The 25,776-nt window shown below is 45.0% G+C and overlaps 1 protein-coding gene across 3 annotated transcripts in view; it reads left to right on the top strand.

Annotated features, from left to right (window-relative positions):
• The window catches only part of LOC137376949 (inactive serine protease PAMR1-like), a 166,687-nt gene that overhangs the window by 130,197 nt on the left and 10,714 nt on the right, over positions 1-25,776 (top strand). For all 3 annotated transcript variants that reach the window (XM_068045929.1, XM_068045927.1, XM_068045928.1), the window contains 2 exons: positions 14,754-14,820; positions 15,133-15,365. In XM_068045929.1, coding sequence (XP_067902030.1) covers positions 14,754-14,820; positions 15,133-15,365 — 300 coding nt within the window. The remainder of the gene's footprint in view (positions 1-14,753; positions 14,821-15,132; positions 15,366-25,776) is intronic.

The following is a 25,776-nucleotide window of genomic DNA, read 5'->3' as shown; positions in this document are numbered from 1 at the left end:
TACAGTACAAATTAGATAGAAGTAAAGGTCTCTCTGCACCATCTCATCAATTGATCCCAGGGTAGGTGCAGCGTGGTTTAGATACGGAGTTAAAAAGAGCGGGCCTGTGAGGGAGCAGAACCAGAGCGATGGAATTTAAAAGAGCTAAATAGTGTGTGGGTTCTCAGCTGACCGACAGCGTTCTCAAGATAATCAAGTGTGACATCACTGGGAAGCAGGTAAGTGATTGGTGAGTTTCTTTTATTTTTTTAACTTCTTTTTCTCTCTCAAAACTCAGGTATTTGTTAGTAGTTGCAAAGTTTATTATCTAATAGATAAAGGAAAGGCAGGGCTGCTCAGACCTCTGGAGTGCTCATCCTGTGCTACGTGGGAAGTCCAGGACGTTTTTCGTGTCCTGTATAACCATATGTACAGGAAGTGTTGTCAGTTGTAGCAGCTTGAGCTCCGGGTTTTGGAACTTGAACAGCAGCTGGCATCACTGCGGAGCATCCATGAGGTTGAGAGCTTTGTGAATAGCATGTTTATAGATGTGGTCACTCCGCAGCTTAAGTGTATGCAGGGAGACAGGGAATGGGTGACCACCAGGTAGTGTAGGAGTCCCCTGAGTGCATCTCACTCTCCAACTGGCATTCAGTTCTGAATACTGAGGAGAGTGATGGTTCATCTGGGAATTGCAGCCAGAGCCAAGGCCATGGTACTACGGCGGGCTTGGCTGCATGGTGGGGGGGGGGGGGGGGCGCACAGAGAAGAATGGAAGAGCAATAGTGATAGGAGATTCAATAGTTAGGGGAATAGACAGGTGTTTCCGCGGCCACAGACATGAATCCAGGATGGTGTGTTGCCTTCCTAATGCCAGGGTCAAGGATGTCACTGAATGGCTGCAGAGCATCCTGAGGGGGGACAGTGAACAGCCAGCAGCTGTGGTCCACTTTGGTACCAATGACATAGGTAGGAAGAAGGATGTGATCCTGTAGAAAGAGTTTAGTGAGAAATTAGCAAGCAGGACCTCAGAAGTAGTAATCTCCAGATCACTCCCGGTATTACGCACAAGTTAGTATAGAAATAGGAGGATAGAGCAGATGAATGCATGGCTGGAAAGATGGTACAGGAGGGAGGGATTTAGATTCCGGGGTCACTGGGACCAGTTCTGGAGGAGATGGGACCTGTACAGGCTGGACGTGTTGCACACGGACAGAACTGGGACAAATTTCCTTGTGGGAGGTTTTGTTATTGCTATTGGGGAGGGTTTAAGCCTACTTGGCAGGGGAGTGGAAACCAGGAGATAATACAAGGGAGGAACACCAAGGTGCACAGAGAATTGGGAAAGACAGATGATTGTACTGGAGTAGGGAATAGTAAAGTATTTGGTGGGATCAGAGTAAGAGGGAGAGTAATAAAGTCTAAATTAGGGTTACTGTGCATATATGTGAATGCGGGGAGTCTAGTAAATGAGGTTGGTGAGCTGCAGGCGAAGATAGCCATGTCAAAGTATGATGTAGCGATAACGGAGACCTGGCTCAAAGAAGGTCAGGACTGGATACTAGATATTTCTGGATACAAGGTGTTCAGGAAAGATAGGAAAGAAAGGATAGGGGGAGGGATGGCAGTTTTGATTAAGGACAACATTGCAGTGCTGGAGAGAGAGGATGTCCCAGAGGGGTCAAAGACAATATCTATATGGCTAGAGCTGAGGAATAATAAATGTGCAATTACATTGCTCGGTTTTGTATAGGCCACCAACCAGCGGGAAAGATATAGAGGAACAAATTTACAAGAAAATTATGAGAGGTGCAAGAATTATAGAGTGGTTATTATGGGGGAGTTTAATTATCTGAATATGGACTGGCATAGTAGTAGCGTAAAGGGCAGTGAGGGGCAAGAGTTCTTAGAGTGTGTTCAGGAGAATTTTCTACAGCAGCATGTTTCCAGTCCAATAAGAAAGAAGGCACTGCTGGACCTCATTCTTGGGAATGAGGTGGGCCGAGTGGATCAAGAGTCAGTAGGAGAACATAAGGTTTAGGCTGACTATGGAAAAGGACAAGGAACAATCCAGAGTAAGAATAATTAACTGTGGAAAGCCAACTTCAATGGGGTAAGAATGGATCTTACTCAGATAAATTGGAAGCAAAGGTTGGCAGGCAAAACAGCAACTGAACAATGGGCTGCCTTTAAAGAAGAGATATTTGGGGGACAGTCAAGGTATATCCCATAAAGGGGAAAGGTAGGGCAAACAAATCCAGAGCTCCTTGATGATGAAAGTGATAGAGATTAAGATAAAGGAGAAAAAGTGTGCTTATGACAGATGTCAGGTGGATGCTATAACTGAGAACCAGGTGGAATATAGAAGGTTCAGAGGGGAAGTGGAGAAGCAAAGAGAGAATCTGAAAAGACTGGCAGCTAATGTAAAAGGGAATCCCAAAGCCTTCTACAGGCATATTAATAGTAAAAAGGTGGTAAAAGGCGTAGTTGGGTGATTAGGGACCAAAAAAGTCATTTACGCATGGAGGCAGGGGGCATGGCTGAGGTATTAAATGAATACTTTGCATCTGTCTTTACCAAGGAAGATGCTGCTGCCCAGGTGGTAATTCAGACACTTGAAGGGTTTAAAATTGATAAGGAGGAGGTATTGGATAAGTTAGCTGTACTCAAAGCTGATAAGGAACCAAGGCCAGATCAGGAAACTGAGGGAACTGAGAGTGGAAATTCAGAGGCACTGGCCATAATTTTCTTGTTTTCCTTAGATTCAGGGGTGGTGCCAGAGGACTGGAGAATTGCAAATATTACACCCTTGTTCAAAAAATGGTGTAAGGGTAAGCCCAGCAACTACGGCCAGTCAGTTTAACCTCAGTGGTGGAGAAGCTTCTAGAAACGATAATTTGGGACAAAATTAATAGTCACTTAGGCAAATACAGGTTAATTATGGAAAGCCAGCATGGATTTGGGAAAGGCAAATCATGTTTAACTAACTTGCTGGAGTTTTTTGAGGAGGTAACAGGGAGGGTTGATGAGGGCAATGTTGTTAATGTGGTGTACATGGACTTTTAAAAGGCATTTGATACAGTTCCACACAACAGTCTTGTGATCAAAGTTATAGCTCAATGAATAAAAGGGCAGTAGTGACATGGATACAAAATTGGCTGAGTGACAGGAAACAGAGAGTAGTGGTTAATGGATGTTTATCAGACTGGAGGAAGGTTTGTACTGGAATTCCCCAAGATTCGGTGTTCGGACACTCGCTGTTTGTGATGTATATTAATGACCTAGACCTTGGTGTACAGGGCACAATTTCAAAATTTGCAGATGATACTAAACTTGGAAACATTGCGAATTATGAGGAGGATAGTGTAGAACTTCAAAGTTCAGAGAAGTGTGGAGTGATTCATTTTGGTAGGAAGAACGGGGAGAGACAATATAAAATAAAGACTGCAATTCTAAAGGGGGTTCAGGAATAGAGGGACCTGGGTGTATATGTTCATCAATTATTGAAGTTGGCAAAGAGCGATTAATAAAGCATACAGCATCCTAGCTTCATTAATAGGGGCATAGGTTCCAAAAGCAAGGAAGTTATGTTAAACTTGTATCGAGCACTGGTGCTGCCTTAACTGGAGTATTGTGTTCAGTTCTGGGTGCCACACTTCAGGAAATATGTTTAGGCATTAGAGAGTGTGCAAAAAAAATTCATGAGAATGGTTCCAAGGATGAGGAACTTCAGTTCCATGGATAGATTAGAAAAGTCAGGACTGTTTTCTTTGGAGAAGGTTGAGAGGAAATTTGATGGAGGTATTCAAAATCATGAGGGGTCTGGAAAGAGTAGATAGAGAAAAACTATTCCCATTGGTGGAAGGATCAAGTACAAGAGAGCACAGATTTAAGGTAATTGGCAAAAGAAGTAATAGTAACAAGAGGAAAAATGTTTTCACACAGTGAGTGGTTAGGATCTGGAATGCTGTGCCTGAGAGTGTGGTGGAGGCAGGTTCAATCGAGGCCTTCAAGAGGGAATTGGATTGTTATCTGAAAAGGAAGAATGTGCAGGGCTACGGGGAGAAGGCAAGGGACTGGCACTAGGTAAATTGCTCTTTTGGAGAGCCAGCACAGACACGACAGGCTGAATGGCCTCCTTCTGTGCTGTCACAATTCTGTGATTCTGTAATGCTTCCTCTACACTGTTGTATCAAAAACTCCCAGGACACAGAATGTACTCTGGGTGGGGGACTTCAGTATCCATCACCAACACTGGCTCGTAGTACAACTACTGACGGAGCTGGCCGAGTCTTGAAGGCATGTCTGTGAGACTGGGCTTGCGGCTGTTGTATTTTCTTCTCCTTGTGTTAGTGTTGACAATACACAAGTACCAACCATGTGTAAGGGATCGATTAACCCATAATGTGAGTTCTTTATTGATGATTATACTTCAACTTGGACTAATCTTACATAGGTCTAGTCTCTACAGCTACTCTCCACAGATTCACATACAGTAGAAGTCACATGGTACATTACATCATTTCCCATGCACTGTATATGGAAAACAAACCACACGCTCTGAAAGGTGTACCACAACAGCGACAGGTGGTGAGAGAAACAACATGAGGGAAAACCTACTTGACATCATCCTCTCTAATATGCCTGTCACAGATTCATCTATCCATGACAGTATTGATAGATGTGACCACCACACAGTCCTTGTGGAGATGAAGTCCCATCTTCACACTGAGGGCACCCTCCATTGTGCTGTGTGGCACTACTGATAAAATAGATTCAGAATAGATCTAGCAGCTAAAAACTGGGGCTTTGTGCCATCAGCAGCAGCAGAATTGTATTCAATCACAATCTGCAACCTCACAATCTGGCACATTCCTCACTCGACCTTTACTATCAAGCCTGGGGAACCACCCTGCTTCAATAAGGAGTGTAGCAGAGCATACAGAAGCAGCATCAAGCATGCAAACCTGGGAAGCTACAACACTCGACTACATACATGCTGAAGAGTAGAAGCAGCATACTATATACAGAGCTAAGCGATCTCAGAACCGCCAGATCAGATCAAAGCTCTACAGTGCTGCCACATCCAGTCGTGAATGGCAGTGGACAATTAAACAGTTAGAGGGAGGAAGAGACTTTATGAACATCTCCATGGTCATTGATGGCAGAGCCAAGTATGTGGGTACAAAGGACAAGGCAGAAGCATTTGCAGCCATCTTCAAGCAGAAGTGCTGATTGGATGATTCATCTTGGGTTTTTTTCTGAGGTCCTCAGAATCACAGATGACAGTATTTAGACAATTTGATTCACTCCACGTGATATCAAGAAATGGCTGAGTGCACTGGATACAGCAAAGGCGAGGGGCCCTGACAGCATCCCGGCTGTAATGCTGAAGACTTGTGTTTCAAACCTAGGCGTGCCTCTAGCCAAGCTGTTCCAGTACAGCAACAACATTGACATCTACCTAACAAAGTGAAAAATTGCCCAGGTATGTCCTGTCTGTAAAAAGCAGGACAAATCCAATCTGACCAATTATCAGCTCAGCAGTCTCCAACGTCAGAAAAGTGATGGAAGATGTCATTGACAGTCCTTTCAAGCAGCACTTACTCAGTAATAACCTGCTCACTAATGTTCAGTTTGGGTTCCGCCAGGGCCACTCAGCTCCTGATCTCTACAGCCTTGGTCCAAACATGGGTAAAAGAGCTGAATTCCACAGGTGAGGAGAGAATGACTGTCCTTGACATCAAGGCAGCATTTGACATTGCGTGGCATTAATGAGTCCTTGTAAAATTGAAGTCAATGGAAATCAGGGGGAAATCCTTCCACTGGTTGGAGTCATACCTAACACAAAGGAAGATAACTGTGGTTGTTGGAGGCCAGTCACTGCAGCCGTTCCTCAGGGTAGTGTCCTAGGCCCAACCATCTTTAGCGGTGTCATCAATGACCTTCCCTCCAACATAAGGTCAGAAGTTGGAAGATTTTCTGAGGATTGCAGTATTCAGTTCGATTTACAATTCCTCAGGTAATGAAGCAGTCTGTGCTGCATGCAGCAAAACCTAAAGCTGACAAGTGGCAAGTAACATTCGCGCCATTCAAGTGCCAAGCAATGACCATCTCCAACAGGAGAGAATCTAACCATCCCCCTTTGACATTCAATGGCATTGAATGCCCCACCATCAACATCCTGAGGGTTATCATTGACCAGAAACTTAACTCGACCAGCCATATATATACTTTGACTACAAGAGCAGGTCAGACGCTGGGAATTCTGCAGCGAGTAACTCACCTCCTGACTCCCCAAAGCCTGTCCACCATCTACAAGGCACAAATCAGGAGTGTAATGGAATACTCTCCACATGCCTGGATGAGTGCAGCTCCAACAACACTCAAGAAGCTCAACGCCATCCAGGATAAAGCAGCCCATGGACTGCAGCGATTCAAGAAGGTGCCTCAGCACTACCTTCTCAAGGGCAATTAGGGATGGACAGTAAGTGCCAGCAACACACATATCCCATGAATGAATTTCAGTAAAAGCTAGAGCATGGCTTACATGCAGAGTAAAAGTCTGTCTATTCTGTTCCATCAAACAAACTCAGGTCAGGAACAGCATGAGTTAGATACAGAGTGAAGTTTCTTGTATGCTACCTTAACAGTGTCCTTTAAGCCTAACCTCAAAGAAGTACCCACTACAGGTGTAACATTTCCATTTCTGCTCCGAACCGTGAGTAAGATGCTAGTTTCCATGCTGAACTGTGGATGATTTTCTTTTGTAGATGTGTGTCTAATAAGAGTTGGGCTGTAAATGTCTAAACTCATTTTAGGTCGAATCTTTACCTCCATCAGACAGCGGAATGTCTTCACTCACAGTTGACGTCAGAAATGGAAATATTCTAACTGCAGTAGGGCTTCTCCTTTGAGGTTGAACTTAAAGGCTACTGTTAAGATAGAATACAAGGAACTTTACTCTGTATCTGTGCTGTACCTAACCTGAGATTGTTTAATGGGATAGTGTAGCGGGAGCTTTACTCTGCACCTAACCTCTGCTGTGCCTGAAGTGGGTGTGCTTCATTGGCCAGTGTGGAGGGGGTTTTGTTCTGTTTCTAACCTACTCCGGGATTCTCTATGGGGCTGTGTAGAGGAAATTTTGCTATGTTTCTAAGCCATGCTGTAACTGACTGGGGAGCGCTTGATATTGATGCTTACGACATGAAGATAAAAACACTATTGCTGTTTTAGTCTTCAGCACTACCATTTTTCTTATCTGTGAACATTAAAAAAAAATTCTAACGCTGTGGGCTGATTTTGATCCGGGTCTAAGCGGTGGCAGGATAATCACTGACCCACTGAATCACCTAAGTTTAAAACTGCCAGTCCATCCTGTCTATCATAGCCTTGAATGCCTTTGTATATATTTTATATAAAATGTATCAGTAACTCATGGAATAATTCACTATCTGAATCGAATTTTAAAATGTTAAAGAGTAAACATTTTGCAAAGCTTTGCAAATAGAGACATCGCAACATAGAAGTACACAAAACTCTTGTATTTACAAGAGTAGAAATACCTAACTACCCCACTCTCCAATAGGCCAGCATTTCTCCAAATGTAGATACTCCAAGTAAAATAAACAAGGACTTTGGGAAGAACAAACTGTTCTCATTAGTGCCTCATCTTATCAAAGTTTAATTCTAATCATAAAGGGTCAGAAGAGCCAAGACAAGCATTGAACAGACTCTGATGAAATAGATGCTGTAAAGGATGGACAATTGGGCTGGTGTTTGGAAATCAAATGAGCTTCTTCACCTAAACCTATCTTAATATAAGAACATAAGAAATAGGAGCTGGAGTAGGCCATTTGGCCCTTCGAGCCTACTCTGCCATTTAACAAGATCATTGTTGATCTTCTATCTCAATTCCACCTTCCTGCACTATCCCTATATGACTTAATTCCCCTAATACCAAAGATCTATCAACTCAGCCTTGAATATACTCAATGATTGAGCATCCACAGCTCTCTGGGGTAGAGAATTCCAAAAATTCACAACCTTTTGAGTGAAGAAATTTCTCCTCATCTCAGTCCTAAATGATCGACCCCTTATTTTGAGTCTGTGATCCTGTTTTCTAGATTCCTCAGCCAGGTGAAACATTTTCTCAGCATCGACCCTGTCAAACCGCTTAGGAATGTTATATATTCCAATTAGATCATCTGTTATTCTTCTAAACTCCAGGGAATATAGGCCTAGTCTACTCAATCTGTCCTCATAGGACAATCCCCTCATCCCAGTTTAGTGAACCTGTGTTGCACTCCCTCTTGGTCAAGTATATGCTTCCTTAGGTAAGGAGACCAAAACTGCACACAGTTCTCCAGGCGTGGCCTCACCAATGACTGGAATAATTGTAGTAAGAATTTTTTCTCTCATTCTCCAATCCTTTGTAACAAAAGCTAACATACCATTTGCCTTCTTAATTGCTTGCTATAACTACATAATAACTTTCTGTGATTCATGTTCAAAGACACCCAGGTCCCTCTGAATGCAAACATTTCCCAGTCTCTCACCATTCAAAAAATAATCTTTTTTATTTTTCCCACTAAAATGGATAACTTCACCACATTGTATTTGATCTGCCATGATCTTGTCCCTTCACCCCCCAACCTGTCTATATCCCTCAGCAGCTTCTTTGCATTCTCCTCCCTGCTCACCTTCCCACCTAACTTTATATTGTCTGGAAACTTGGATACATTCCACTCCGTTCCCTCATCTAACTCATTAATATAGATTGCAAATAGCTGAGGCCCAAGTACAGATCCTTCAGTACCCCACTAGTTACAGCCTGTCAAACTGAAAATGTCCAGTTTATTCCTACTCTCTGTTTTCTGTCCATTAACGAATCCTCACTCCATGTTAAAATATTACCCTCGATACCGAGTCCTAATTTTGTGTAGTAGCCTATTGTGTGGCACCTTATCAAATGCTTTTTGAAAATCCAAATACATGACAACCACTAGCCCCCTTATCCATCTTACTAGTTATATCCTCAAAAAACTTTAACAGATTTGTCAAACACGATTTCCCTTTCATAAATCCGTGTTGTCTCTGCGTAATCATATTGTTTTGGCCATGTAGTAAGGGGTGTAGGTGGCCCACACTGTTGAACTCCCAACTGACAACAGCAAGTGTTTTTGTTACTAGGGTTTCATTTTTCAAATAAACAGACAGCAGCAGGTTTTCTTGTTGGTTTATAACAGAAGATTAACTATTTATTGAGCAATATTCCTGAAATCTGACGAAGGGAGAACAGCATGTCAACGGTCGATCTCTTTGCACGAAAGCCACACGGTGCCTCAGGGTAGACGCGCTCGGCCAGCTTCTGGAGCCTGTTCAGAGCGACTTGAGCAAAGACTTTCCCCACTATGCTGAGCAGGGAGATTCCACAGTAGTTGTTGCAGTCACCACGGTCACCTTTGTTTTTATAGAGGGTGATGATATTGGCATCGCGCATGTCCTGGGGGACTGCTCCCTCATCCCAGCACAGGCATAGCAGTTCATGTAGTGCTGAGAGTATAGCAGGTTTAGCACTCTTGATTATTTCAGGGGTAATGCTGTCCTTCCCAGGGGATTTTCCACTGGCTAGAGAATCAATGGCATCACTGAGTTCCGATTTGGTTGGCTGTACGTCCAGCTCATCCATGACTGGTAGAGGCTGGGCTGCATTGAGGGCAGTCTCAGTGACAAAATTCTCCCTGGAGTACAGTTCTAGGTAGTGCTCAACCCAGCGGTCCATTTGTTTGCGTTGGTCAGTGATTATGTCCCCTGATTTAGATTTGAGAGGGGCGATCTTCTTGATGGTTGGCCCAAGAGCTCTCTTAATGCCATCATACATTCCTCTGATGTTTCCGGTGTCTGAGGCCAGCTGAATATGACTGCATAGGTGTTGCCAGTAGTCGTTTGCGCAGCGCCTGGCTGTTCTTTGTGCAGTGCTTCTGGCTGCTTTAAGTGCTGCGGATGTTAAATCGCTGGGGGCTTTCTTGTAGTTCAACAGTGCAATGCGCTTAGCGGCTATGACTGGTTCCAGCTCTTCATTATGAGATTGAAACCAGTATGCATTTCTCTTCGCACTTTTGCCGTAGGTGGTCAAAGCTGACTCATGGATGGCGTCTCTGATGTGGGCCCACTTGGTCTCAGCATCCCCTGTGGGAGTGTTTTGAAGGGCTGTTACAAGTGAATTTAGAAATTTTTGTAACAGCTGTGGGTGAGAAATTCTGCTTATGTTGATGCGCGGGTGGCACTTCTGCTTAGAATGATGCAACTTCTTTGGTCTGACTCTAACCTTGCTGCACACCAGGGAGTGGTCGGTATCGCAGTCCGCACTGTGGAAGCTGCGTGTGATTTGAACACTGTTTAAGGCGGCTCGCCTTGTGACAATGAGGTCTAGCTGGCGCCAATGACGCGATCTTGGGTGCCTCCATGAAACCTGATGACAGGGTTTAGTGTGAAAGAATGAGTTGGTGATGCAGAGGTTATGATAGGTACACAACTCAAGCAGTCTCTGCCCGTTCTCATTCATCCTTTCAACGCCATAGCGCTCAAGGCAGGAGGGCCATGAGTCAGATACAGGAGAAATGCTGTGAACAACAGATGCCCCTCTACATTGCTTTCATTGATCTCACCAAAGCCTTTGACCTCGTCAGCAGACGTGGTCTCTTCAGACTACTAGAAAAGATTGGATGCCCACCAAAGCTACTAAGTATCATCACCTCATTCCATAACAATATGAAAGGCACAATTCAACATGGTGGCTCCTCATCAGAGCCCTTTCCTATCCTGAGTGGCGTGAAACAGGGCTGTGTTCTCGCACCCACTCTTTTTGGGATTTTCCTCTCCCTGCTGCTTTCACATGCTTTCAAGTCTTCTGAAGAAGGAATTTTCCTCCACACAAGATCAGGGGGCAGGTTGTTCAACCTTGCCCGTCTAAGAGCGAAGTCCAAAGTACGGAAAGTCCTCATCAGGGAACTCCTCTTTGCTGACGATGCTGCTTTAACATCTCACACTGAAGAGTGCCTGCAGAGTCTCATCGACAGGTTTGCGGCTGCCTGCAATGAATTTGGTCTAACCATCAGCCTCAAGAAAACGAACATCATGGGGCAGGACGTCAGAAATGCTCCATCCATCAATATTGGTGACGACGCTCTGGAAGTGGTTCAAGAGTTCACCTACCTAGGCTCAACTATCACCAGTAACCTGTCTCTAGATGCAGAAATCAACAAGCGTATGGGAAAGGCTTCCACTGCTATGTCCAGACTGGCCAAGAGAGTGTGGGAAAATGGCACACTGACACGGAACACAAAAGTATCAGGCCTGTGTCCTCAGTACCTTGCTCTATGGCAGCGAGGCCTGGACAACGTATGTCAGCCAAGAGCGACGTCTCAATTCATTCCATCTTCGCTGCCTCCGGAGAATACTTGGCATCAGGTGGCAGGACCGTATCTCCAACACGGAAGTCCTCGAGGCGGCCAACATCCCCAGCTTATACACACTACTGAGTCAGCGGCGCTTGAGATGGCTTGGCCATGTGAGCCACATGGAAGATGGCAGGATCCCCAAAGACACATTGTACAGCGAGCTCGCCACTGGTATCAGACCCACCGGCCGTCCATGTCTCCGCTTTAAATACGTCTGCAAACGCGACATGAAATCCTGTGACATTGATCACAAGTCGTGGGAGTCAGTTGCCAGCATTCGCCAGAGCTGGCGGGCAGCCATAAAGGCGGGGCTAAAGTGTGGTGAGTCAAAGAGACTTAGTAGTTGGCAGGAAAAAAGACAGAGGCGCAAGGGGAGAGCCAACTGTGTAACAGCCCCAACAAGCAAATTTCTCTGCAGCACCTGTGGAAGAGCCTGTCACTCTAGAATTGGCCTTTATATCCACTCCAGGCGCTGCTTCACAAACCACTGACCACCTCCAGCCGCTCATCCATTGTCTCTCGAGCTAAGGAGGCCAAAGAAGAAAAGAATTCCTGAAATGGTCACAACCGCACACGCATTCACTTGCATGCACGCACACACACGAGATAGAGAGGAAAAGGGGTAAGTGGTTTGAAGTGAGCTGGTTTTTGGGATTCACTTTAAACCTGTTGAATCTTGTCAGAGGTCAATTTCTTTTTTAAAGTTGCAGGCCTGGGTTTTGCAGATTTCTCTGGTAGCTGAGTCTTCAATCTAGAGACGGGGGGATTACCTTCAGTTCTCTGCTGCACAGGCTGAAGTGTAGAATTCACAGCAGGACACCTTTTTCTTTTGAAGCTGGATTCCTCCAAATTCTCAGCTGGCCAGATTTTGTGATGTTTGTCCTGGTTCTCTCTCCAGAGAGCTACTTTTACGGACATAATGGTCTCACATCTTGCCTCTGTTGGGAGACATAGATCTGCCTCCCTGTGGTAACCAACAATGGCCCAGGATGTGGCTACTTCATGCCTTCTTGGTTTCAGAAGAACCCATTTAATTCAAAAAATGTCTCCTGATGTGTTCAGGATGGGTGTAATTGACACCTCTTAGCTTGGAATGTATCCTTTTGTTCTTAACAGACAGTAAGACAGCTTAAATATACAGGACTGGGTCTTTTGACCTTCGGTGGCCATTTTTCCAGCACATTGTCCACTTGTTAAAAGGAAAAGTCAATTTTTATAACTCTTCAGTTTGGGTTGTTGTATTTTCAGTCACTTTATTTCATGCAAGTGTAACATACAAATTAGGAGCAAGAGTAGGCCACTCAGCCCTTTGAGCCTGCTGCGCCATTCAATAAGATCATGGTTGAACTGATTACTCCACATTTCTACCTGCCCCCGATAACCTTCCACCCCCTTGCTTATCAAGAATCTGCCTTAAAAATATTCAAAGACTCTGCTTCCTGTGCCTTTTGAGGAAGAGAATGCCAAAGACTCACGACCCTCTGAGAGAAAAAAAGTCTCCTTATCTCTGTCTTAAATGGGCGTCCCCTTATTTTTAAACAGTGACCCCTAGTTCTAGATTGTCCCACAAGAGGAAACATCCTTTCCACATACACCCTGTCAAGACCCCTCAGGATCTAATATGTTTCAATCAAGTCACCTCTTACTCTTCTAAATTCCAGCGGATACAAGCCTAGCCTGTCCAATCTTTCCTCATACGACAGCCTGCTCATTCCAGGTATGAGTCCAGTAAACCTTCTCTGAACTGCCTCCAACGCATTTACATCCTTCCTTAAATAAGGAGACCAGTACACAGTACTCCAGATGTGGTCTCACCAATGCTCTGCATAGCTGAAGCATAACCTCCCTACTTTTGTATTCAATTCCCCTCGCGATAAATGATAACATTCTATTCGCTTTCCTAATTCCGTGCTGTACCTGCATACTAACTTTTTGCGGTTCATGCACTAGGATGCTCATATCCCTCTGCATCTCAGAGCTCTGCAATCTCTCACCATTTAAATAATATGCTTCTTTTTTATTCTTCCTGCCAAAGTGGACAATATCACACTTTTCTACATTATACTCCATTTTAGCCATTCATTGCTTCTGATCTGCCTCCCACCTTTGTGCAATTATAGGCTTTTTCTTTAAGTCTGATACTATCTTTTAACTGTTTTAGTTAACCACAGATGGCGGCTCCCACCCTTGGAATTTTTCTTTCTCGTTGAAATGCATCTATTCTGTGCATTCTGAAATATTCCCTTAAATGTCTGCCACTGTATCTCTGTTGACCTATCCCTTAACCTGATTTGCCAGTATTATGCTTTTCTAAGTGCCTTGTTACCACATCCCTAATAACAGATTCCAGCATTTTGCCTACTACTGATGTTAGGCTAACTGGCCTATAGTTCCCAGTTTCCTGTCTTCCTCCTTTCTTAAATAGCAGGGTTATGTTTGCTACCTTCCAATTCTTGGGAACTGTTTTAGAATCAAAGGAATTCTGGAAGATCAAAACCAATGCATCTACTATCTCTGTAGCTATCTTTAAAACCCTAGGATGCAAGTCATCAGGTCCAGGGTATCTATCACCACTTAGTCCCATTGATTTCTCCAGCACTATTTCTTTACTTATACTTGTGAACATAGATATATATTCTTAACAACAGGTAGAGGCTATTAGACCCATAGCTCCAGTCCACTGTCATTGCTCATAATCCCACCGTATATCCACACTGGCTTCCTGGTTATCTTCTCTCACTAGATTTTTTAAACTTCATTCAATGGATGTGGGTGTCACTAGCAGCATCAGCATTTATTGCCCATCCATAATTGTCCTTAACTGAATAAGCCATTTCAGAGAGCAGCTAAGAGCCACATTGCTGTGGGTCTGGAGTCACATATAGGCCAGACCAGGTAAGGTTGGTAGATTCCCTTCCCTAAAGAACACTAGTGAAGCAGATGGGTTTTTAATGACAATCCAATATTTCATGGTGATCATTACTGATGGTGACTTTGTATTCCAGATTTATATAATTAACTGAATTTAAATTTCCAAATGCTATGGCAGGATTTGAACTCATGCCTCTGGATCGTTTGTCCAGGCCTCTGGATTATTATTGCCATTAACATAACCACTGTGCTACAGTACCCCAATTAGAATCTTCTCTCTTGAATCCAAGATGAAACTTTATAATGGGGAGATTTGTAATGTCAGAGTTTAAAATGTGGCAATCTGAGTGCAGACCCTCCTGTCAGTTATGGGTGGGAAGGGCTGAGGTTAATGCCTGCTTTCTCTGCTCATTTGCTCAAATGCATTACTTTCTGTTTCAGCTTGCAAGAAACCCAAGATCCCTAACCTGGTGAAACAGAAAGTTCTGTCAACTCAGCCTCAGACCAGGTGAATGCCCAACGCTTATGATGGGAAAGCAGTGTAATGTTCTTGGGCACTAGCTTTCACAGCCAAGAGTTTCCTTTTCATAGATACAGGCAAACTCGTAGGTACAGACTGACATGCACGTGTTGACACACTTCCATTCTGAGGCACATGCAATCTCTTAGATACAACCAGAGATACAAACAGGCAAAAGATCCAAATGTAGAATCATTGCGTATTCGTTGTTGGTGAGAGTTGTGTCATGTTGTCGAAACATCAATGACCTCATCACATGACATCTATAACAAGTCTTATGTTGCTTGTTTTCACCATCAGGAAGACTCCTCTGCACAGACTGTTATCCACTATACAGGACAAGGAGCGGGCCCAAATCTCTCCCACTAAAACCCCAGTGCACCATATCGGGAATTTGCCAGCGGGTTTCTATCATCCCCACACACAGCTGGAGTATGAGTGCATCTCCCCCTTCTACAGGCGTCTTGGGAGCAGGAAAAGGACATGTCTTAAAACAGGCAAATGGAGTGGACGATCACCATCATGCATTCCCAGTAAGTCTGATTCATTTTAAAAGTTATTTGATTTAATATCTCTTTCTGTTGTTGCGATGTGAGAAGGATGTAATAAAAATGATGTATTTTTACGTAGACTCATAGAATGGTTATAGCACAGAAGGAAGCCATTGAGCTCGTTGTGTCATATTGGCTCTCCGCAAGAGCATTTCAGCTAGTCCCATTCCCCTCCCTTTTCCCTGTCGCCCTGCAAAATATTTTCCCTTCAGATAATTATCCAATTACCTCTCAAAAGCCACGATTGAATTTGCCTGCATTACAGTCTCAGGCAGTGCATTCCAAATCCTAACCAATCGCTGTGTAAAAAAGTTTTTCCTCAAGTCGCATTTGGTTCTTTTGTTTTACCTTAAATCGGTCTCCCCTGGTTCTCTACGTTTCTGCCAACGGGAACAGTTTCTCCCTATCCCCTATCTACTCTATCCAGATCCTCATGATTTTGAACACCTCTATCAAATCTCCTCTCAACCTTCTGTAAGAAGAACAACCCCAGCTTCTCCAATCTCTCCACGTAACTGAAGTTCCTCATCCCTGGAATCATTCTCGTGAATCTTTTATGTACCCTCTCCAATATTTTCACATCATTCCTAAAGTGTGGTGCCCAGAACTGGATGCAATACTCCAGTTGAGGCTGAACCAACGTTATAAAGGTTTATCACAACTTCCTTGTTTTTGTACTCTGTGCACCTATTTATAAAGCCCAGGATCCTCTATGCCTTATTAACTGCTTTCTCAACTTGCCCTGCAACCTTCAATGATTTATGCACATACACCCCAGTTCGCTCAGCTCCTGCACCCCCTTTAGAATGATATCCTTTATTTTGTATTGACTCTCCTTGTTCTTCTGACCAAAATGAATCACTTTACACTTCTCTACATTAAATTTAATCTGCCACGTGTCCACCCATTCCACCAGCTTGTCTGTCACTACCCTCATCACAGTTCACAATACTTCCAAGTTTAGTGACATCCACAAATTATGAAATTGTGCCCTGTACACCCAAGTCTAGGTCATTAATATAGATAAAGAAAAGCAGTGGTCCTAGTACCGACCCCGGGGAAACCCCACTATATACCTTGCTCCAGTCCAAAAAGCATGTGTTCGCCATTACTCTCTGTTTTCTGTCATTCATCCATCTTCCTATCCATGTTGCCATTGTCCTTTTTATTTCATGGTCTTTAACTTTACTGACAAGCACTTTATCAAGTACCTTTTGGAAGTCCATGTTCATTACATCAGCCACATTACCCTCATCAACCCTCTCTGTTACTTCATTAAAAAACTCAGTCAAGTTAATTAAACAACATTTGCCCTTAACTTTCCTGAATTAGTCACATTGTCCAAGTGACTGTTAATTTTTGTGTTAATATTGATCTCGTATTATTTTGGTGGCTGCTCCTTTAAATTTAGTCATGGTACATACGCAGCTGAAAAAACCCACTGCAGTCTAGATTCCTGCATCAGGCTTATTCTGATACCATGTTGGGAGTTTCATCAGTTACAGTCTTGAAAGAGGAATTCAAGCAATGCTGTGTGATTGGTTGACTTTATGATTGACTGTTCATTTTTACGTTTCAGTCTTCAGTTACTCAAATTAATTGAAGTCACAGTAACTCTTTCTGGGATATATAACATATCTGTGTGTATATATAAATATATAATATGTAAAGCTGTTCCATTTTAAATTTGAGAGTCAATTTGAAAATTTTGGTGAGAAGGAACCAGTCAGTTTGAAACTTCCAAGAGATGGTTAGAAGAGACTAGCAGAGGTAAGGAATCTAATAACAGAAATACTCTCTCATATCATTATTCCGCAAAGAGCTAGGTGAAAGGATTTCTACTGTAAATACAGAATTGTATGATACGAGTGTTACTTAGTTGCTTGCTCCTCTTTTGTTAAATAAATACACCTGCTAACAAGGTGTGATGCTCTGTTTGCACATTGATGATGACGGAAAACCAATGAAGGCATAGGTTAGGGACCAGTACTTAAACACAATTGACAAGCAGGCTTTTGTGTTTTGATATCACGGGTGGGTCACTGAATGTCTATTTAGAACATGCGGCCTCGATGGCCACTCTTGAAGGTAAAGGAGCACTGACTTATTCATAAAAGTACAAGTACAAAAGCCTCGAGTGAGCAGGCAGGAAAGGCAGGGAAACAAAGCATAACAAGGCTGGATGGGCATCAGCCACTTGGCACTGGGAGGTGAGTGAGAACCACCTTGGTGCCTCGCCCTCTAATATTCTTGCGTGCGGCGAACTCTCTGATGTATGCTTGGCATCTCGTTGCAATGTTGGGATGGTTAAAACTTCAAGTGGGTTTCGGTGAAGGTGGTGAACATTTTACAGGTGAACTTCATTAGTTCATTGTGAGGTTATTCCTTAAGGTTTTAAAAAAAATTACTGAAAACAGAATCTGCTGCAAGTTACTGAACCACGATAAAACTATAACGTTCAAATGCTAAAATCTCAGAATGTAACAATCTCTTATATGGCCAAGTTACTGCTACCATATCTCAAATCAAAAACAGAAAATAGAAACATGGAAACATAGAAAATAGGAGCAGGAGTAGGCCATTCGGCCCTTCGAGCCTGCTCCGCCATTCATCATAATCATGGCTGCTCATCCAACTCAGTAACCTGTTCCCGCTTTCTCCCCATACCCTTTGATCCCTTTAGACCCAAGAGCTATATCTAACTCCTTCTTGAAAACATATGATCTTTTTTGGCCTCAACTGCTTTCTGTGGTAGCGAATTCCACAGGCTCACCACTCTCTGGGTGAAGAAATTTCTCCTCATCTCAGTCCTGAAAGGTTTACCCCGTATCCTTAGACTATAACCCCTGGTTCTGGACTCCCCCACCATCGGGAACATCTGTCCTGCATCTACCCTGTCAAGTCCTGTTAGAATTTTATAGGTTTCTATGAGATTCCCCCCTCACTCTTCTGAACTCCAGTGAATATAATCCTAACCAACTCAATCTCTCTTCATACGTCAGATCTGCCATCCCAGGAATCAGTCTGGCAAACCTTCGCTGCACTCCCTCTATAGCAAGAACATCCTTCCTCAGATAAGGAGACCAAAACTGCACACAATATTCCAGGTGTGGACTCACTAAGGCCCTGTATAATTGCAGCAAGACATCAGAACATTCTGATGATAGGTCATTGACCTGAAACATTAACTCTGTTTCTCTCTACACAGATGTTGCCTGACCTGCTGAGTATTTCCAGGATTTTCTGTTTATATTTCAGATTTCCAGCACACACAGTTTTTTGCTTTTGCTGCTGTTATTTTTTCAATGGCCAGTTTCTCTGATGGTGTCATGAGTTGAACCTTAGCCACAATCCTAAAAATATGGGATCCTCATATTAAACTGTCCTTCCTTCCCTTCTCCATTTCAAAACAATACTGACCCCTGGCATGGGCAGAACACCACACATGGAAGTGTTTAAGATGGCCTCTATTTATTTCAGGATGCAATTGGGAGTTCACTGATCATGGATTAAGTTCCAGTGAAATGAAAAGTATATTAATATTTCCTTTTTACATGTTATCACGAAAATAATTGAACTAAGAGGCACATTTAAAGAGCAAATCTCCCTTTTCAGAACCTAATATTTAAACAGAAACTTTCCCTTTGAAGCTCACCTTTAAACAGCAAGGGCTAGAAATTCAGTTGCCTTCGTTTTTGGGCGCGGGGGCTACAATTGATGGCATTCCTGTGCCGATTTCGATTGAGTTTGGAAGCAGGTTATTTTGGTGCTCCCACCCCATTTAGATGATTGTAGTGTGGCCCATGCTGCAGTCCTTGTCATAGAGCTACTGGTGGCCTGTTCAAACCACGGGGAGCCGAATAGTGTTGTGAGCAAACTGTGTGCTCCAGATAGCTTTCTCTTTTTAAAGGCACAGGCCCCATAAGACAGAAATTGCACTAATGGAGTAAAGGCTGCTGGATAATCACTGGAGAAGACTTGGGCTGAAGAGAGATGATGCAATGAGCCAGGGAAAGGGCTCACCGATTCAGTGTTGCTGCCCTGGGGCACTATGGCACAAGTGGAGGCCAGCAGAGATGTCATGTTTCTGCCAGGGAGCAGAAAGCCTTCGAACCACACCCTCAGAAGAGAATGAGAGCAAGTGGCGAAAGCATTTAATGCCCAGAGTGCCATCCCCCAGGAAATGGCACTCAAGTGGTCAAAGTGAGCAAATGCATCTGCACATCACATCTCAGGCCATTCACCTCTCACACTGCTCGAAGCACCACACCCCCATCACTCAGCTGGCAGCACACCCTGGCACTCAGGACTCACCGCTAACAGCCTTATACTACACCTCACCCTCCCTCCAATCATGCCAGGCACATGCACGCCTTTTACACGCCTCCACAAACCTCCAGCTGTTCAGCCATGGCAGGCACATCACCTAAGCACAGACACACACAGTCACTGACATTCTGCCCTCTCTCTTGAAAGAGAAGGTGGCCCAGAATGGACGAGAAACCAGAGGACCAACAAACCTGCATCTCCTCAGAGCCCTCAAGGAGATGGTACAATGCCAGTGGCACCCAGCACTGCCGAGAGCATAAAGGATGATGATAAGTTGCTTCCTTATTCACCTTCTTCACTCGTCACTCTCACCCTCAACCTGAAAGGTGCCATGAAATGGAAAATGCAGATGGAATGACTGTGGAACTTCCCCTTCTCTCCCCATACCCCACTATCACTCAACCTTACCCTCCCCTTATGCTTTTGTGCTTTCAGATAGTCAAGATACCTGCCCAGCCTCCAAAACTTGACCTTATACTTGCAGCCACCAACTCAGAAACTGTCACTGTGTGAGCATTAGAGGTTAGAGGTAGAGTTGGGATCAGCACCTGCTGAGCCACCAGGCACAAGTGAGCTACAGCGAGGCCAGTGGGATAGGACAGCTCTTGTGCGAACTCTTCCAAAGGCAAGGCCACACACCAGTGGACTCAGATGAGAACCTCATTGGAGCAGACTACAGGAAATCACTAATGACAGTAGCTTGGTGCATCGACAGGCCTGCCAGGCAACCTCCAGTCACTAGTTTGGAGCCGGACTCCTCCATGCTCCTAAGTGGCACAGAGTTAGGAGCCCATCCTTTCCACTGTGGAAGTGGTGGGCAACTCCATGGCAGCACTGCCAGACTGACCCATGATGGAGCGTCTGCTGGCCGCTGCCCCAGCTTCCACTGCAGCACAAACGGAGGCCTCCCAATGTCTCAGTGCCACAATGGAAGCATACCCAGATGTCATGAGATCCCTGGCTGCTGGCATGCAGTTTCAGACAACTGCCATCATAAGTGTGGATCTCAGTGCTCAGAGGGTCATGCAGGCTCTCACAGCAGTCCAGCAGTCTGTGCTCCAACAGATTACGAGGGTTGCTGAGGTGCCGCCCTGTGGGAGTGACAGTGGCTCTGTTGAGCACACACCCACTGTCCTTTCTCAGGAGAACAGCATTCATGCTCCCACCACAGCCACTCAGCTAGTGCCCTTGCTGTTGTATCTCATCCAGCCAGCCCAGACTGCCACTGCCCATACCAAGATGTTGCAGTCCACAGCCAGGCCTTCTGGGCCCAAAGCTGCTCAAGATCATCCTGCAAGGCCATCTGCAGTCTCCCCCACTGGAAATCAGCAGCCTTCTACCAGCCATGGTGCAGCCACCGGGGTAGCATGCTTAGGAGAACTAGGACAAGCAAAGGCACACACAAGACAGGCACTAATGGCATGCACAAGGGTGATTAGTTCTGGATTTTTTTGTATTACTGGTGTTTTGCTGGACAAAGATTTTGAGTGAAGATTTTTGTTGTGGCCTTTTATTGAATGATATTGGCCAAGGGGACTTTGTGATGGGAAATCTGATATGGATGCACTGTTGGGAATGGTGGTCCATGTTGGTGTGAGGAGGTTCCTTTTAACAGAAGCAAAGCCTCAAAATGCAGTCCCTCTCGCTCTGTGCACTTACATAGGGTGGATTTGGCCTCCTCCCTTTCACCTCCTCCTCCTCTTCCTCCCAAGGTGGCCTCCGGAAGTGGCTAGGCCCTCAGAATGGCAAGATCATGGAGGACGCAGCACACCAACACAAACATGGACACCCTCTCAGGTGTGTACTGTAGCGGTCCTCACAAGTAATTGAGGAAACAAAACAGCTGTTTGAGGAGGCCAATGGTTTGTTCCATAGTGTTGTGGGCCACTCCATGGTTCTCATTGAAGGCCCGCTGCCCTCACCTGGTGGGATGGCAGACAGGGATCAAATACCATGTGTGGTGGGGTTAGCCCTTGTTGCTGAGTAGCCAGTTGCATCTTGGAGGCCCGAAGACAGTAGGTAGTGTGGACTGTAGCAAGATAACTGCATTGTGGGTGCTGCTCTGAGATGAATGTTGTAGTGTGGCACACACCAACTGCACGTTCAGAGAGTGGCAGGCCTTGCGTTCCAGGTGGGTATAGTCAATGATGCCCTGTACCATTGGGAAGCCCGCTATCCTGGTGAATCCACGTGCCCTTTCATCCTGGTGTTCCCTCCTCAGGCAGAAGAGGATGAATTCCGCTCTCCTCGCGTCCAGTGCCTCTGTGATGTCCCTGATGTGTCTATGCACTGTGAACAGCAAGATCTCGTCTGCTCCTGCCTGGAACGATCCAGTGGCATAGAATGTAAAGGCCACTGGGAGTGCCATCTTTGCCCTAGTTTGAGGCTCCAGGTCAATGTAAAGGAGGTGATCCAACTCCGTGACAACCTCCTTTGTGAATCATAGCCTCCTCAGCCACTGTTACTGGTTCATTGCTAAGTGGAGTGGTGCTTCCACAAAACCCTTTGTAGGTACAGCCTTCGATGGTGAGCCCTCCTCTTCCTTCCCTCCCCCCGCCCCCCCCCCCTCCTCAAAGTGCTTACCCTCTCTGCCTCCTCTTCCTTTGCATGTGCTGGTCATTTGCAAACCAAGAGGCACTGCAAAAACTGCCCCCATACTTGTAGACCTGGTCTTTCCTCCCTTACTGTCTGCTGCTAATATCTCAACTCACCACAGTGCTTCCACAAACTCTGCCTGAGCCAATGTAAGTCAAAAACACCTCACCTGTAACTTGTTGACTGGCCCTTTAAATAGGCCCAGAATAAGGCCCATCTTGCTTCAGAACACTTGTTGGATCAGGATTGATTAATGAAAACATTGCCTGCAAATGCGTTGATGAAATTTGAGTTCCTGGCATTGCATCAGCCAGTTCAGCTGAGTGACGTGATGATAACGCTGATTCACAACCTTCCGGTGCACTCTGGCTTTGCACCTGCTTGCTCCCCTCTTCTGCAGTAATACAGGAAGCATCCAGCAGCACATGGCACACACACGGAAATTGGTGGTAGGCTACAAGCGACACAACACAACTGAGTTTCACGCCCCACATTTGCTAATCAGAATCACCTTGAAGCAGTGTGGCTGGGAGTCTCCTCTGTGATTCCTCCTGAAATCGGGTAGTGATGGAGAATGACTCTTATCACCTCTTGACCTGCACTTCTCAAATAGAAACAGAAAATATTGGAAATACTCAGCAGGTCAGGCAGCATCTGTAGAGATAGAAAGAGAGTTAATGATTCAGCTCTGTGACCTTTCATCAGGACTAGCAAAAGTTACAGATGTAACAGCTTTTAAGCAAACACAGAGGCAGGGAAAGGGGGGAGTGGTGGAAAAACAAAAGAGAAGGTCTACGATAGGATAGAAGACAGGAGAGATTAAATTATAAAAGGATGATGGTGCAAGGTAAAAGGAGATGGTAATAGGACAAGTAAAGAAACAAAAGATGGGTCTCGAAGAGGAAAAAAAGATTCATTACCAATAGATGCCATCTGAAAGCAAAGAGGCAGTGGTTACAATCTGAAATTGTTGAACTCAATTTGAGTTTGGAAGGCTATATAGTACCTAATCGAAAGTAACTCGAGTTTGCACTGAGCTTCGTTGGAACACTGCAGGAGGCCTTTGTTTTATTCGTTCGGGGGAATGTGGGCATCGCGGGCTAGGCCAGCATTTATTGCCCACTCTAATTGCCCTGGAGAAGGTGGTGGTGAGCTGCCTTCTTGAACTGCTGCAGTCCTTGGGGTGTATGTTAGGAAGGGAGTTCCAGGATTTTGACCCGGTGACAGTGAAGGAACAGCGATATAGTTCCAAGTCAGGAAGGTGTGTGATTTGGTGGGGAACTCGCAGGTGGTGGTGTTCCCATGCATCTGCTGCCCTTGTCCTTCTAGGTGGTAGAGGTTGCGGGTTTTGAAGGTGCTGTCGAAGGAGCCTTGGTGAGTTGCTGCAGTGCATCTTGTAAATGGTACACACTGCAGCCACTGTGCGTCAGTGATGGAGGTAGTAAATCTTGAAGGTGGTGGATTGGGTGCCAATCAAGCGGGCTGCTTTGTCCTGGATGGTGTTGAGCTTCTTCAGTGTTGTTGGAGCTGCACCCATTCAGACAAGTGGAGAATATTCCATCACACTCCTGACTTGTGCCTTGTAGATGGTGAACAGGCTTTGGGGAGTCAGGAGCTGAGTTACTCACTGCAGAATTCCCAGCCTCTGACCTGCTCTTGTAACCACAGCATTTATGTGGCTGCTCCAGTTCAGCTTCTGCTCAATGGTGACCCCCAGGATGTTGATAGTGGAGGATTCAGTGATGGTAATGCCATTGAACATCAAGAGGAGATGGTTAGATCCTCTCTTGTTTGAAATGGTCATTGCCTGGCACTTGTGTGGCGTGAATGTTACTAGCCACTTATCAGCCCAAGCCTGGATATTGTCCAGTTATTGGTGCATCTCTACAAGGACTGCTTCAGTATCTGAGGAGTCGCTGAACACTGTGCAATCATCAGTGAACATTCCCACTTCTGACCTTATGATTGAAGGAAGGTCATTGATGAAGCAGATGAAGATGGTTGGGCCTAGGACACTACCTTGAGGAACTCCTGCAGTGATGTCCTGGAACTGAGATGACTGACCTCCAGCAACCACAACCATTTTCCTTTGTGCTAGGTATGACTCCAACCAGAGAAGATTTTCACCCCAATTCCAGTTTTGCTCGGGCTCCTTGATACCATACTCTGTCAAATGCTGCTTCGATGTCAAGGGCAGTCATTCTCACCTCCTCTCTTGAGTTCAGCTCTTTTGTCCATGTTTGGACCAAGGCTGTAATGAGGTCAGGAGCTGAGTGGCGGAACCCAAACGGAGCGTCAATGAGCAGGTTATTGCTAAGCAAGTGCTGCTTGATAGCACTGTCGACGACCCCTTCCATCCCATTACTGATGATTGGAAGTAGATTGATGGGGCAGTAATTGTCCAGGTCAGATTTGTCCTGCTTTTTGTGTACAGGACATACCTGGGCAATTTTCCACATTGCTGGGTAGATGCCAGTGTTGTAGCTGTATGGAACAGCTAGGCTAGGGGCGCAGCTAGTTCTGGAGCACAAGTCTTCAGTACTATTGCCAGAATGTTGTCAGGGCCTTTGCAGCATCCTCGGATTCTGCCTCGGACTGAAAGGTCAGAGTGGGACCCAGGTAGAGAATTAGAATGACAAGCAACTGGAAGCTTGGGGTCATGCTTAAGGACTGAACAGAGGTGTTCCGCAAAGTAGTCACCCAGTCTGAGTTTGGCCTCCCCAATGTAGAGGAAACCACAACGTGAGTAAATACAGTATACTAGACTGAAAGAAGTACAAATCAATCACTGTTTTACCTGGTAGGGCTTTGGACGGTGAGGAGGTAAAAGGACAGGTGTTATATCTCCTGCACTTACATGGAGAGGTGTGATGGGAAGGGGAGTGGGTGTTGTGGGTGACTGAGGAGTGAACCAAGGTGGGTAGGGAGGGAGCAGTCACATGGAATGCTGAAAGGGGAGGGGAGGGGAAGATGTGTTTGGTGGTGGCATCACAATGTAGGTGACGGAGATGCTACAGGATGATCCCGTTGAATATAGAAGCTCGTGAGGTGGAAGGTGAGGACAAGGGAAAGCCTATTGTGGTTCTGCAAGGGAAGGTATGAGAGCTGAAGTGCAGAATATAGAGCAGACCCCACCAGCATCCACATCACCAAGACTTACCTTCAAGGTAAGAAGTAATAAAGTAGGGGAACAGATGCAGAGCCATGATGGGATAGTGATCAATGGCTTGGTTGAAAAAATAGGTTTAAAGATGAAGAGAGAAGTAAAAAGATGGAGATGTTGCATGAGGAAGTCTTATAGAGGGAGGCTGAGGTGGCTGAATACCCTGCACCAATGATGAGGTGAAAGGATGGGGGAGGCTAAAGTTGAAGAACTGGAGCAGAGATACCAGAGTTTGGGTGGGACAAGGCAATGGAGAGATTTGAGGATGAGAATTTTCAAATCAATGCAGCAGGAGACAGGGAGTGG

The sequence above is a fragment of the Heterodontus francisci genome, chromosome 14 (genome assembly GCF_036365525.1).
Source record: "Heterodontus francisci isolate sHetFra1 chromosome 14, sHetFra1.hap1, whole genome shotgun sequence".
NCBI lineage: Eukaryota > Metazoa > Chordata > Chondrichthyes > Heterodontiformes > Heterodontidae > Heterodontus > Heterodontus francisci.
Note: the sequence above shows the minus strand (reverse complement) of the source record. Positions and strands in the feature narration are given on the sequence as shown.